Below are 12,331 nucleotides of genomic sequence, written 5' to 3' on the forward strand. Positions count from 1 at the left end.
TGCCCAATTGCCCTGAGTACACTACACATTGTTCTCGGCCATTTTCTTCCTTTCAACAGCATGTCTGATTTCCCGAAGCTTGAGCCGGCTTTTACAGCCCGCCTCTTCCCCCGCGAACAATTCGACGTTGGTTCGTTCTCATTCCTTGACCTTGATGCAAAGTGAAATTCTGGTTGACAGTGGCATCTCCAGGGAAGGTTTCTGAGGGAAGCACGCTAAACGTCGTGGTAGGCTCATCAACGCTGCTCCGTAAGGCGTGCTTGTTTTTAATCCGTTTTCATTGTTCTAGACAATTTCGCATGGCACACTCGTCAGCGAACCAGAGTTCTCGATACCGCTTGATTCAGAATTCGCCTTCGGTTCTGATTACGTACGTATCGAGCCTGCTGGAACCCACGTACGAATCAACGTTAATTCCATCTTGAAGTAAGTTTTAGACGAATATTCTGGACACCTTTGAGTATCAAGAATACCACCGAGACCGTCATGAATTCTTACTTGTCTGTTGACTGGAAATTCAGAAACAAAGATGGCGCACTCTTGTCCTATTCATACAAAGGAATCGTCGAGATCGACCCGGATTTCATGCTAATTTTTGCCAACGACCCCCAAGCCCGCACTACATCGTACGGCAAGGCCCTCTCGCTCGTCAACTTCGAGAGCGGGGACGAAAGGTTCAAGGGATTGGAGCACAGCATTTTCGTGGGGAGTGCTCATTTTGTGACACTAGGAGGGGGGAAATATTTTATTGAGACCAAGATTAGCAGAGTCATTGGGTGACGACACGGCCGCACTGCTCAGTGATACCTAATGTAGCCGCTGTTATCATTGATGTGTGTTGAACTATTTAATGGATGTAACTATTCTGAATAATTCTTTCTTTATGGCTATCTAGTGAGACACTCGCCAATTGGTTCCCATGGTAGACAATGGATTTCTTTGATAAACAATCAATCCCATCTCAGAACCCCTTGTGTATTACAACCCCGCGGGAAGCCTACCGACTGCTGCCGGTTCCGAGGTCTATGCTTGGGCAGGCTCCGCGGGCCCGTTCACTTCCGGTTCTGCAGGTCTAGTGGGTATTCAGTTAGACCAATTGATTCCCTATTATCTTGATATTTTCATCCAATAAATGCAAAAATACTGAGACGGGTTCTTCAGGCTCAGATCGGATACTATACTCTGCTGAAAACCGGCACACGTCGAGTAGCCCCAATTCATACATCACTGCCCTGTGTAACGATATCAGGTCTGTTGTTGAGTGGGATTACAACCCGGCGTGGATATTGTCACTTGTTCCTGCATTTCTGTGCAAGTTCCCAAATATTCAAGCAGCTATGGCGGCATGTTTCACTCGTCTTGTTCGATTCAAAGATCCCCTTGGTCAAATATTCTATGGTGAGGCTCCAGAAGGCGACGTCCTCGATGGTCACACGGTGCCTACCTACAATGGATCCAAGCCTTGGGATCCCAATCTAAAGCTGACTGGCCAGACGGCCGAGGTGGCTGAGGTACGAGATTAATTACACACCAGCAACATACCTAGGTACCTAGGTAGTCTAGGATAGCAAAGCTACTTCGGTAGCGAGGCGACAGGGAATATGATCGGGCTAATACTCTCGCGTAGGTCTTATGCCCCGTACCGTATACACCAATCATCTATGGAATCGGCTTCAATTACAAGAGCCATATCACCGAAACCAAAATGGCGCTACCTTCGCACCCGACCGTGTTCAGCAAGCCCCCCGACGCCCTCAACGGGCCATTCTCCCATGTGGTCATCAACCCTTCCTGCCCGAACCTGGACTACGAGGGCGAGCTAGTCATTGTGGTGGGCCAGGACTGCAAGAACCTGGCTAGCCGGGAGGAGGCTGTTGACAAGATCCTGGGCTACACTGTGGGCAACGATGTCAGCAGCCGCTGGTGGCAGATGCCGCAGCAGGGCGGCAGCACTGGTTTTGCCAAGGGGTTCGATGGCTTCGCGCCGATCGGACCCGTGATCGCTGCGCCTAAGGCGGTTGGCGGGCACGACGACGACGGGATCAAAAGCCAGACGATGATAACAAGGGTTAATGGCGAGGAGAGGCAGCGGGCGAGGATGGACGATTTGTTGTTTGATGCGGCCGCTCTGCTCATGCATCTGTCAACTGCAGTCACTGTGCGTGCTGGGACACTGATTATGACCGGTACGCCTAGTGGTGTTGGATTTTTCATGAAGCCCCAAACGTGGTTGGAAAAGGGTGATGTTGTTGAGGTCAGTATTTCTGGGATCGGCACTATTCGGAACAAGTTCGAGTAGCAGTATTTGAGAAACTTCAGGAGATTCCGTTGCACTGCTATCAATTTTATTATCCAAAGGCACCGCACATCAAACCTCTTCCTGTGTACCACACGCGACTCTGCTCTAACATTGAAGCCCCTATCCAAGTCCCCTGTCCATTTAATGCTCGACACCTTCAGTCTTGCCGATTCGCCCACTCCCCTGGCTGCATGTAGCTAGGTATATGCGCATGGCAGTCCCCAACCATTCCAAGCCAAGTAAGCGGGAGATGATAGAACATAATAACAGCAGCGCAACACATGCCAATCACGGCAAAAGTTCTGACAGCGGTATGAAGCCTCTCATCCCACGCCTCGTATCCCCTCTCCACAGGTGAAACGCCATTATCCAGCCACTTGATCCGCATAGCTGTGTGCACCACACCAAGGCTCGCGACGAACGCAGACTCGTAAATGGGGAACTGGTGCACCTCCCCTTGGAACAGGGTAAGCGGCCCGTATGTCTTGGTGTACCCAAATACGTGGGTCAATCTGATCGCTGAGTTCTCAATGACGAAGTCGGCGACGAACTCGATAAGCCAGACAAGCCCAAGCACACCAGCGTTGGTCAGGCTAGGAAACCTGCGGCGAATGGGTTTTGCCAACCACGTCCCGAGAAGGCCGAATCCTTCGCAAAAGTAGACATACATGGCTGGCCCGATGAGGAGGTCTTCGGCGTAGCGGGTGGCGGCCTTGGGCGATTGAAATGGTATGAAGCGAATCCACACCCCTCTGTTGACTCCGTGCGCGTTAAACATGAACAGGTACTCCTTTAGGTTCAACAGGCCATCGGCGCCCCAGGCGACGAACCCCCCGATGACCGACATGCCGTCCATGTCGAGCCGGCTCGCCTCGTCTGTCTTCTTGAAGCGGCGGAGGTACGGGAATGCAGGTACGAGGAGACAGAACCAGACCAGCAACAGCAAAACTGCCAAGTTGAGCGCCTCGAATATGCGGAATCCCACAAGCCGCCACGTTGCTATCTTGTCCGGTCCAAGGATTGGCGCTGGCTTGAATTCGGTCGGCGATGCAAACCAGCGAATCAGCGCTTGCACCCATATGACTGTGCAGACGACCCCGAAGGTGGCCCAGGCGCTGGCCGACCCGTCGCGGGCCTGGAGTCTGGCCTTGCCGCTGGTATCACTTTCCCTGAGGAGGGGGCTGTTCTCGCTGACATTGCCGTTCTCTAGACGCCGGTTGTTAATGAAAGATGCCATATTGGAGGTTTCAATACTGCTATCCAATTGTTTTCAGCTCATTGTGGCCTATTCGACGAGAATCACACGTCGCTCAGCTTTATGGTTTTCAAGTCGGTCGTTATGAAGACCCCTTTTTCTCCGCGGGGCAGGCCATTTCGTTCCGCGGGCTCAGTTCCCACGAGGAACCTGGGCACGTGGCCAAGTCGTCCACGGCCCTAGGAACCTTGCAAGGCTGTTTGAATGCAACATCCGCTGAGTCGATCTGAGAAATCGGATTATAAATTCAATTTGTAACACAGAAAGTGCTCTAGGGGTGGAGAAGGAGGGCCGCTGCCACGTTTCATGACGATACTCGGTATACTCGACTAATTTAGGACCGTACGTTGTTAAGTATTGGATCGCGATTTTAATTAAAGCTATTCAGTGGGCAACGTCTTGAGGAGTCAATGTACCCATGTAAGGTCAACATGAATGCATTAGGCGGCCCCGAGGAAGATATTGGCAACGAGTCATCGTCATCGCTGACACTCCCCGCCTCCATCAATTAGAAAGTCCAGATCGTCATCTTCCGTCTGGCTATCGCTGGTGCCCATCCCAAACGACGCAAAGTGTGGAAGAGGCGGCATAGCCGCTCCATACCAGTCTTCTCGCAGGTCAATACTTGCGTTCCCCGAACTGAAGTCAATACCAGTTCCCTGATGCGGAGAGCATTCTGGTATTAGCACTGGCATCTAGTCCAACATGAAGATGGGCTGTGAGAAGAGAACGTTGCCATGTCAATGAAAGCTTACCTCAGGTGCAAGGGTAGACATCTGCTGTAGCAGCATATCCTGGCCATTCATAAAACCGCCGTAGAGACCGCCGTCCTGTACGATCTGCGGTGCCTGTTGAGGTTGCACAAATCGATGATGGCCCTGTCTGAGATGCTGCCGATGCTTCTCAGGCGCTCCCGCAGTGGACGACTGCCGGTTCTTCTCCGCTGTCGCTGCCTCGACGGCTTGTCGTGCATAGGCTGCAATTTCCCTTGGGAACGGGAAGACATGCTCAGAAGAGGAGATAAACTGCAGGTACCCAAAGTGTCCCACAACCACATCAAGAAGTGACAGGTCACTCGCCACCGAGGATGCGAGCGGGTTCTTGAGAATGTAGACAAAGAGATTGATCATCCCGACCAACGGAAAAAAGAACGTGAGCCACAACGGCATTGCCGACGTGATCTCGAGGCCCTGAACGGCTAGAATAATCTGTCGCGAGGCCTCGGCCACCGCCTTAGTACTCTGTTCTACCTGCGCTTGTATATGTGGGTTGGTAATATTCAAAGCACGGCCGTCCTGTCTTTGCTGTTTTGGCTGTTTCTGCTGAAGGTCCGGCCTGTTCCAGGGATAACAGAAGACCCCATGGATAGCGATGACAGAAGAATGGTAGCAGAAGTGAAGGAATAGGATATGTGACGTTTGTGTTTCTGGCCGCCGTGGGCGGTCTAGGTGTTTGAAAAACGGCGGCGACGATAAGTATTCCGGATGCAGTGAATTCCGCCAGTCATCGAGGCGCTTCTCGAGGGCCTGTACGTGAGTCATGGTGGTCTCGAGGGAGTCTCGCATGGCCTTTGCAGATATCAGCTGCTTGGAGATGGCGGACGATATCTGCGCATGCTTTATCGTAGCCCTGACAAAGTCTATGTTGGCGCTGTGTGGGCGGCTGTTGCCTGGCCCCATTGCCGTGGTGTCGGGTATAGGGCAGTTGACATAGTCTTCATCGATTGCCTACATACTTAGCATAGGAACATTCTGCTATCATGAGAAAGTGCCACAAGATGGCACATAGAGAAAGAGTGGTGCACTTACCGATGGGCGGCCTGATCTGTAGGCGACGTGCTTTTCGTATGCATACAGGACCCACCACAGCCATTGACGAGACAAAGCCTCTTCTGAATGCGGTCTGCTTGGTTCCGGGCAACCAAGGTGCAGACCCTTGGATTGGGCCAACCTAGTCGCATTGGACAGAAGCATGTATTCAAGTGCCGGACTTCCTAGTGCCTCGGCATAGAAAGCCTGTGGGAATGTCGTTAGCACTGCATGCACTCACATCCGGGTGGCCAGAAGACCACTCCGTTTTTGGTGGGGGTGGGGGGGGGGGGGACAGCAGACCATTAGGACTAAAGCCCGAACAGATATCACTTCCGCGCGACCGTATATGAGATCAGTGTGTACTGCTAGAGCATTTTCGAAGTATTGCCACGATCGTGTTCTTGATTCGACGAACGCAGCAGGGCTGGCTTCTTGAGACAGCGATACGCGACAGCCCAGGGCGTATATTGTGTTCCGAAGCGCATACCAAGCTTTTCCTTGCCCGAGCGAGGATGGTTGGTAAGCTGGTGACCTGCCTTGGAAGTGGGTTCGAAGCTGTGCCTCGAATTCCGCCCGGTCCAGGATACCGAACACGGAATCAGCACAAGTCTCAAAGTAAGCTGTGCATCATTAGTTCCTTTTCTTCTGCGCTATTCGAGTCTCAGTCTCAATGGCGTAATTCTCAAGTCACCTCACCTTTAGTCCATTTGAATGCCGTCTGTTTGTCGGGCTCAGTGGTGCGTGTGGAGTGAAATATTCTCTCCAGCCGCTCGTTGCGCTTCATATCCATGGAGAGCCGTCTCGCACTGGCACCAAAGCCAGGCTTTCCAATCTGATGCGACACCCACTCGACACCCGGAGGCGAACATATTGAAATATGATAGGCAGAGTCCTCCGACTCTTCCAGGTATGGTCAGCAAAACTCATATTGCCTAGTGGGGTTATTTTACAATGTAGCCATACCGTGGTCACCGTCACCTTCGCGAGGGCGGCCTTCTGGGTCCTGCAGGAAACGTCAGCGTGTCACGATCGATAGTGTGCTGTTCCATCGCAAAATCGTATGAGGGCATGAGGGAGGGTACGTGGAGGAGAACTACCTCGTCGCAAGGTGCATCGGCAAATCCAGGTCCATCTGGAGCAGTTGTACTTGGTGGTGTCACTAATTCTGAGGGCTGGGCTAGGATATGAGCTTTCATCCTGTCTTGGAGGCTGCTACTTCCCGTTGGCTCATGATGCTCTTGCTGTATGGTCTGATTCGACCAGTCAAGATCGAGTAAACCGGATGATTCAACATGACTAGAGGCCGGAGTCGAGACCATCGCGGTAGCATGAGGAAGAGTTCGGCCTGTCTTGCAAGGTCCTGAAGCCGCTGAGTCTGAAGTAAAGATGGCCGGAGGCTCAATATCAAGATTCGGCGAAGATAAGAGATCTTGGTAACTGGCGACAGCTGAGTTGGGCAGGGGCGGTTGCTGCCGAGGCGACGAGGGTACGATTGGGCTAATACCATAAACCGATGCTTCATTTTGTCCAGTTATCGCGTCGACTCGAACCTCTATGCTATCGTCTTGGACAGAGGGGCAATTCTGCTCGGGATCCTGGCGCCATTGCGATTTCTCCGCGTCGCCGCCCACTGGCGTCCTCGACTCTTGTGGTGAAGGGTCTGTTGGCGCTGCACTTTGTTCTTGCTGAGGCACATGGTTTCGTGAGGCGACAACGCCGCTATCGATTTGATTTGGCTGCCGAGGTTCAGTTACAGTTTGAGCGAGATGCTGATCCTGAGCCAAGGCTGGCATTTGCTGGGTAGCAGCTCTCAACATCATCTCCATCCGCGCGAGCTGATGTTCAACCTGTTGTTCCCGCTCCTCCAGCTTTCTCTTTCGCGAGCGACGCTGCGCTTCTGGGTAGACACAGTCCTCATTGTGGTCCTTTGCGCATCCGATGTCAGCCAGAGAGTGAAAGACAGCGGGATCCATGTTGCGCTGACCATACAGGTACCACAAGGGTGAGAGCCACTGCCTGTGAGAGTAGGGTTTGAGTCAGTGGCAGACCGCGAGTTTGTCCCAAGGGATGGTCTATGTACACACATTTGGCCTTCTTCAACCGGCAGTAGTTGCAGGCCAACAGGCATTTTGTGACTTCGCGACGATCAGACATGGTGTAGTCTCTAGCAGTCAGCAAGATGTCATTACGGCTCTTTCAAGATACTGGCAAATTATTGATGTCCAGAATGGTTGTTATGGAGTCGTTCACATTGGTCCTTGGCTAGAGTTTCGTGTGAGGAGATTTGCGGGGTGGACCGGGGTATCCGAGCCTGCCAGCCCCTTGTCACTTGCAGCTTGGCGCAGATACTTGTTGGTAATTGCCCACTTCAGCACGTTATACGACGGGCTAGGCATCACAACGTTGGGAACAAGTACTTGCCACTACCTGAAACCCGGTACTAAAATCCTCTGATGCTTGCCGGACGAGCCGGTGGATGGCGTGCAACCTGCCTTCACTTATTGATTACACGACACATTCCGCATCCAGGACATCATAGGCGGAGCAGATTTCAAATTGGAAACAGGGCGACAAGACATCGGAAATTCGAAACTGTGTTGCCCTCCAACTACCTAGATACAATACAAGAGATACTTTGTGGACAGTCCAACGCAACACGTATCTCACTCAAAGGAGTAAGAAGCCGAGGCTGGCAAAGCCTAATGTCACCCACGTGTCCAAGCGCTGTCGTAGTGCGAACATCCTTGTTACCCACTCGTGTCATGCCATCCACAAAATCCGGGGTAATGGGGAAGGTGCATCAACGGGAGGAGCCGCTGGCCCAATTTAGGATCTTCATTCAGATCGGCATCAGCTGGACTATAATTGGGCCGGACATTTGGATCTTTCTGCTCCGGCTTCCGGATGACTAAGTCGCATCTCTCTCTTCCCCTGGATACCAAACCGGTAACTTCATCCGTTTATGCCTTGGTACTGAGAGGCTGCATTGACGCGTGTCCAGGGGAGAAACAGTGTAACGTCAGGATCTCCCATTAAATAAAATACTTCAATACGCATTAGTAGCAGAGAGATCGAAGCATGCTAAGCAATCAATTTTTTGGTTTATGCTCTGCTGTTATACGTGTCGTATTAGGCTCAAGTGCCCATAGCAGGAGAATCACCGAGACGTATTGCCCTGAGTAATATTTTTCCTGGTCAAAATCAACATGGCTGGGTCCCGTCCGCTCATCAGCGCCATTGTGATCGGCGCCGGGTTCGCTGGGCTATCGGCTTCTATAGAATTGGCGAAAAGAGGTGTCAAGGTGATCGTTTTCGAGTCTGCACCAGACATGAAAAGACAAGGTATGCATTTTTGCTCAGAATTTCCTGTCTAGGCATGATGAGATCTTTTCGCCTTATCCCCGTGCTGACTCTCTGAAGGGGACGTGATTCAGATAGGAGCAAACGCAACGCGTCTGATGGAGTCATGGGGCAATGTACTGGAGGACGTCAAGAACACCTCAACCACACCGGAGACTCTGGACATTATGAATAAAGGTGGAAAAGTACTTCTGAAGCAGAACCTTCATAAGGAATACGATGGATACCCAAATGCTTATGGCAAGCGCGCCCTTATCCAGGCTAAACTCTATGAATACGCCATGTCCCTTGGCGTCGAAGTCCGTCTAGGCTCCCCTGCGGTCGATGTCTTTGAGACAGGAGATTTTGCGGGATGCTCCGTTGCCGGCCAGACTTTTCAAGCCGACCTTCTCATCGCAGCGGACGGCGTTCACAGCAAGACGAGGAAACACGTCACTGGCTTTGGGGATCGGCCCAAGAAGAGCGGCTTTGCCGTCTATCGGTCGTGGTTTCCGTTAGACGTACTCGCAGGCGACCCTATCACAGCGGAGATCGCGAAGTCGGAAAAAGCCCTGTTCAAGATTTGGATCGCCGAGGACACGCACGCTATTCTCACGACAAACCCAACCCTGCAGTCCGCCACTTTCTTTGTCACGCACAAGGACACAGGCAACATCGAAGAAGACTGGAATCTCCCTGGAGATATTGATGAGATGCTAACCTGCGTTAAAGGGTGGGACCCCCTACTCTCTAAGATCGTACGGCGGATTCCCCCGGAGGTAGTAGTAGACTACAAATTGCTATGGCGCGATCCGGTGTCTCAATGGGTCTCTGATGGTGGCAGAGTTTGCCTTATCGGCGACTCTGCGCATCCTCACTTACCAACGGCCGGTACCGGAGCCGCGCAGGCGATCGAAGATGCTGCCACTATCGGTGTCCTTGTGGACAAGGTGAAGCTGGGCATGGTTGACATTCCTACTGCTTTGAGAGCCTATCACAAACTGAGGTTCGTAACGATATAACCTGTCATACAAATCAGAACCGCCCCTGGCTCCCCTTGACTTTGGAAATCGAGCTACGCAGTAGACTAATAAGCAATGTTCTATTCAGATATGAACGGACAAGCCTGACGCAGCGAATGGGCTGGGAGACACGCCACATGTGGCATCAGACCGACTGGGAGGCGGTCGCCAAGAATCCTGAGATGCTCCGGCTGCCCCAGCCGGCGTGGCTTTTGGGCATCGATGCGGCCAAGTACGCTGAGGAGAACTTTGATGCCGTCGTCCGGCATTTTAACGGCGGCTCTCCATATGCGTCGATGAACGTGCCTCCGGGCCACGTGCACGAGGACTGGACTATCGAGACGATGCTCGCTCATGAGGGAAGGAAGGTGGATGAGAAGTTCTACAAGACAAGGGATTATGGTTCAAGCGAGGCCAACGGCCATTAATGAGCAGACTGAATCAAATATAGGCTTTCTCAAATTCCGCGATGCAATCTTGCTGCACTCTGTCTGTCCCTGGGTCTTGAGCGTTTACCACTCACTGTATGAAGTCGCCACATACATTTTATATGTATGGGGATTAAAAAAACGAAACCACTTGTCTGTCCTTGTTACGACACGTTTACTGCCGCCATCCTCAAGCATTCAATGTTCACCACGGACTGTGTGGATCAAAATCATCCACACAGTCATAGTTACTTGATCCACCGGTTCCTGTGTAAGATGTTATCTTACAGAGTATTGAACAAAACATAAGACTAATAGAACTATGCCAAGACCTAGCTTTCTCCAAAGGAGGCCTTAATGAAATCAGCCTTGAAGTTGCCCTCTGAATCAAGACTCTTCTCCGCTTGCCTCCACTGCTCGACAATGAGCTTCTTCCGCACATCGTCACGTGGTGTAATAATGCATCTGTGCCGGATTTTAGAGTGATTTCTGAGAAATACTGCATGATAGTTTGGAGCATGCAAAGTCGGGATATATTGCATGTGACTTACTTGAAGTCCGCTGGCCGGATAATCAACCCACTCTCGGGTGTAATGGCGTCGCGATCAATCGGCGTCTCTTTCCCGTTGACGTCCCGCTGCCGCTCGATGTTGAAGGCCCACAACATCCGGGAAATGGCCAAGAAAAGGTTTCTCTGCGCGACGTGGAATCCAGGACAGACGCGTCTCCCAGCACCAAAGGTGAAGTGCAGACGCCTTGCAGAGTCCTGGCTGATGGCGTTGTTTTCCGTCAGCGTCAACGACGGGTCTTGGCGGAGGGGGTCGAAGTCACGCGGGTTCGAGTAGCGGTTGTGGTTCAGGCTCCATATCTTCACAATTGTATTAGCCCATCGAGGTTCCACTTCTGATTGTAACGGGAAGACCCCTGTCCATATGCGCTGGTCCTGGCTGCATTAGGTGGGCACGAATACTTACGTTCATCATTACGATCGAACCCTTCGTAATCTTCATGCCGTTGTAAACGTCTTCTTCCCTGGCCGAATGCGGTACAGCGCCACTGATGGGACTCGGGGCCCCTGATTATCAAAAGTTTAGCTGACGTGATATCTGAGGCGTGCTAGCGACTTCAGGAGTAGCAAGTGAGGCTAAACCTACATCTTAATGTTTCCTCAACCACTCCACGGATATAATGAAGACTTGAGCGATCGTCCCATGTTGGTAGTCGCTCATTTCCGATGACCCTTTCAAGTTCTTCCTGGGCTTTTTCTTGCACATGTGGAAAGAGGACCATGGCCTGGTCCCGAATATTGATCAGCTTAGGTAATTCATACCCCGCCATAGACAATTTAGTCGCAGAACTGACCTTAATGAATCCCATGATTGTGTTTGCAGAAGTGTCCCTGTGCAATGAACATGATGTCAGATACAGGTCCACCTCTTCCTGATACTGGGATAGGTTCTCACATGGCTGCTCCGAACCCGTGGGCAGCGTTATTGGCAATTTGGCGTTCGGTCAGTCTGTCATGATCTTTGTCCTCCAACATGTCGCGAATAAAACCTGGAATTGGTCATGACCATCAGCCACCTACAATGATGCAACCTAGGAATTTGCAAAAGATCAGAGGCGCGCGGATGACTCGAAGAGACTGACTAGGATAGGCTTGACCAGTTTCCAAATTGTCCTTGGCACGGTTCAGAAGCTCGTAAAACACGCGATTCTCCAGCTTCTGTAGCTCGTAGAGTTTGTTCTTGCTGGGAAGAAGCCAACGTGGCAGGAAATCGTATACCACCTTCAAGAACGGATAGAAATCAACCAGGTTGAAGTTCAGAGCCTCTGAGGTAACCTCCATCCATTCCAGGAGGTCCTTCACGTATCCAGCTCCTGTACCGGGTGTCCGCCAGCCATACAGTAGAGTTGTCGATATGCTTGCTGTGTACCGTCTCACATGGTCTACCCAATTCTCGGGCCTGACGACTAGATCATGAAGCAGTTGCAAGCTGTCGAACGTCTTGTGTGCGAACCTTTATCAGCCAATATTCAAAGAGGTGCACTGATGACATCAGCAAAAGCATCTGGCATTGAACTCACTTGGTACGGAAGATATCTGTCCGCGGACTTCGCGTTCAGGCGAATATGGTACATTTTTCTTTGTCTTCGCCAAGTCTCATCATTACTGC

At 51.6% G+C, this 12,331-nt stretch overlaps 5 protein-coding genes across 5 annotated transcripts; 2 read left to right on the forward strand and 3 right to left on the reverse strand.

Moving 5' to 3' along the window:
* Positions 1-1,705: 1,705 nt before the first annotated feature.
* On the forward strand, positions 1,706-2,299 carry KVR01_011544 (uncharacterized protein; the record flags this gene model as incomplete). Its single annotated transcript, XM_044792211.1, has 1 exon — positions 1,706-2,299. The coding sequence occupies one exon, from the start codon at positions 1,706-1,708 to the stop codon at positions 2,297-2,299; it is 594 nt and encodes a 197-aa protein (XP_044639253.1).
* A 157-nt stretch (positions 2,300-2,456) lies between these two features.
* Positions 2,457-3,536, reverse strand: KVR01_011735 (uncharacterized protein; the record flags this gene model as incomplete). The annotated part of the gene is made up of 1 exon (XM_044792754.1): positions 2,457-3,536. One exon carries the CDS (start codon positions 3,534-3,536, stop codon positions 2,457-2,459), a length of 1,080 nt encoding a protein of 359 aa, XP_044639444.1.
* Positions 3,537-3,656: 120 nt separating this feature from the next.
* KVR01_011760 (uncharacterized protein) lies at positions 3,657-7,613 on the reverse strand. The gene is made up of 9 exons (XM_044792405.1): positions 7,450-7,613; positions 7,350-7,381; positions 6,463-7,290; positions 6,329-6,368; positions 6,062-6,265; positions 5,666-5,985; positions 5,363-5,569; positions 4,310-5,281; positions 3,657-4,213 (listed from the first exon to the last, which is right to left on the reverse strand). The coding sequence occupies exons 1-9, from the start codon at positions 7,517-7,519 to the stop codon at positions 4,034-4,036; spliced, it is 2,853 nt and encodes a 950-aa protein (XP_044639469.1). The 5' UTR covers positions 7,520-7,613; the 3' UTR covers positions 3,657-4,033.
* Positions 7,614-8,571: 958 nt separating this feature from the next.
* KVR01_011630 (uncharacterized protein) lies at positions 8,572-9,726 on the forward strand (the record flags this gene model as incomplete). Its single annotated transcript, XM_044790152.1, has 3 exons — positions 8,572-8,707; positions 8,786-9,225; positions 9,367-9,726. The coding sequence occupies 3 exons, from the start codon at positions 8,572-8,574 to the stop codon at positions 9,724-9,726; spliced, it is 936 nt and encodes a 311-aa protein (XP_044639339.1).
* Positions 9,727-10,486: 760 nt separating this feature from the next.
* Positions 10,487-12,296, reverse strand: KVR01_011675 (uncharacterized protein; the record flags this gene model as incomplete). The annotated part of the gene is made up of 8 exons (XM_044790455.1): positions 10,487-10,619; positions 10,706-11,022; positions 11,129-11,229; positions 11,309-11,447; positions 11,517-11,553; positions 11,618-11,711; positions 11,805-12,162; positions 12,243-12,296. The coding sequence occupies 8 exons, from the start codon at positions 12,294-12,296 to the stop codon at positions 10,487-10,489; spliced, it is 1,233 nt and encodes a 410-aa protein (XP_044639384.1).
* Positions 12,297-12,331: the final 35 nt, after the last annotated feature.

This window comes from Diaporthe batatas (assembly GCF_019321695.1).
Source record: "Diaporthe batatas strain CRI 302-4 chromosome Unknown Contig00016, whole genome shotgun sequence".
Classification (NCBI taxonomy): Eukaryota; Fungi; Ascomycota; class Sordariomycetes; order Diaporthales; family Diaporthaceae; genus Diaporthe; species Diaporthe batatas.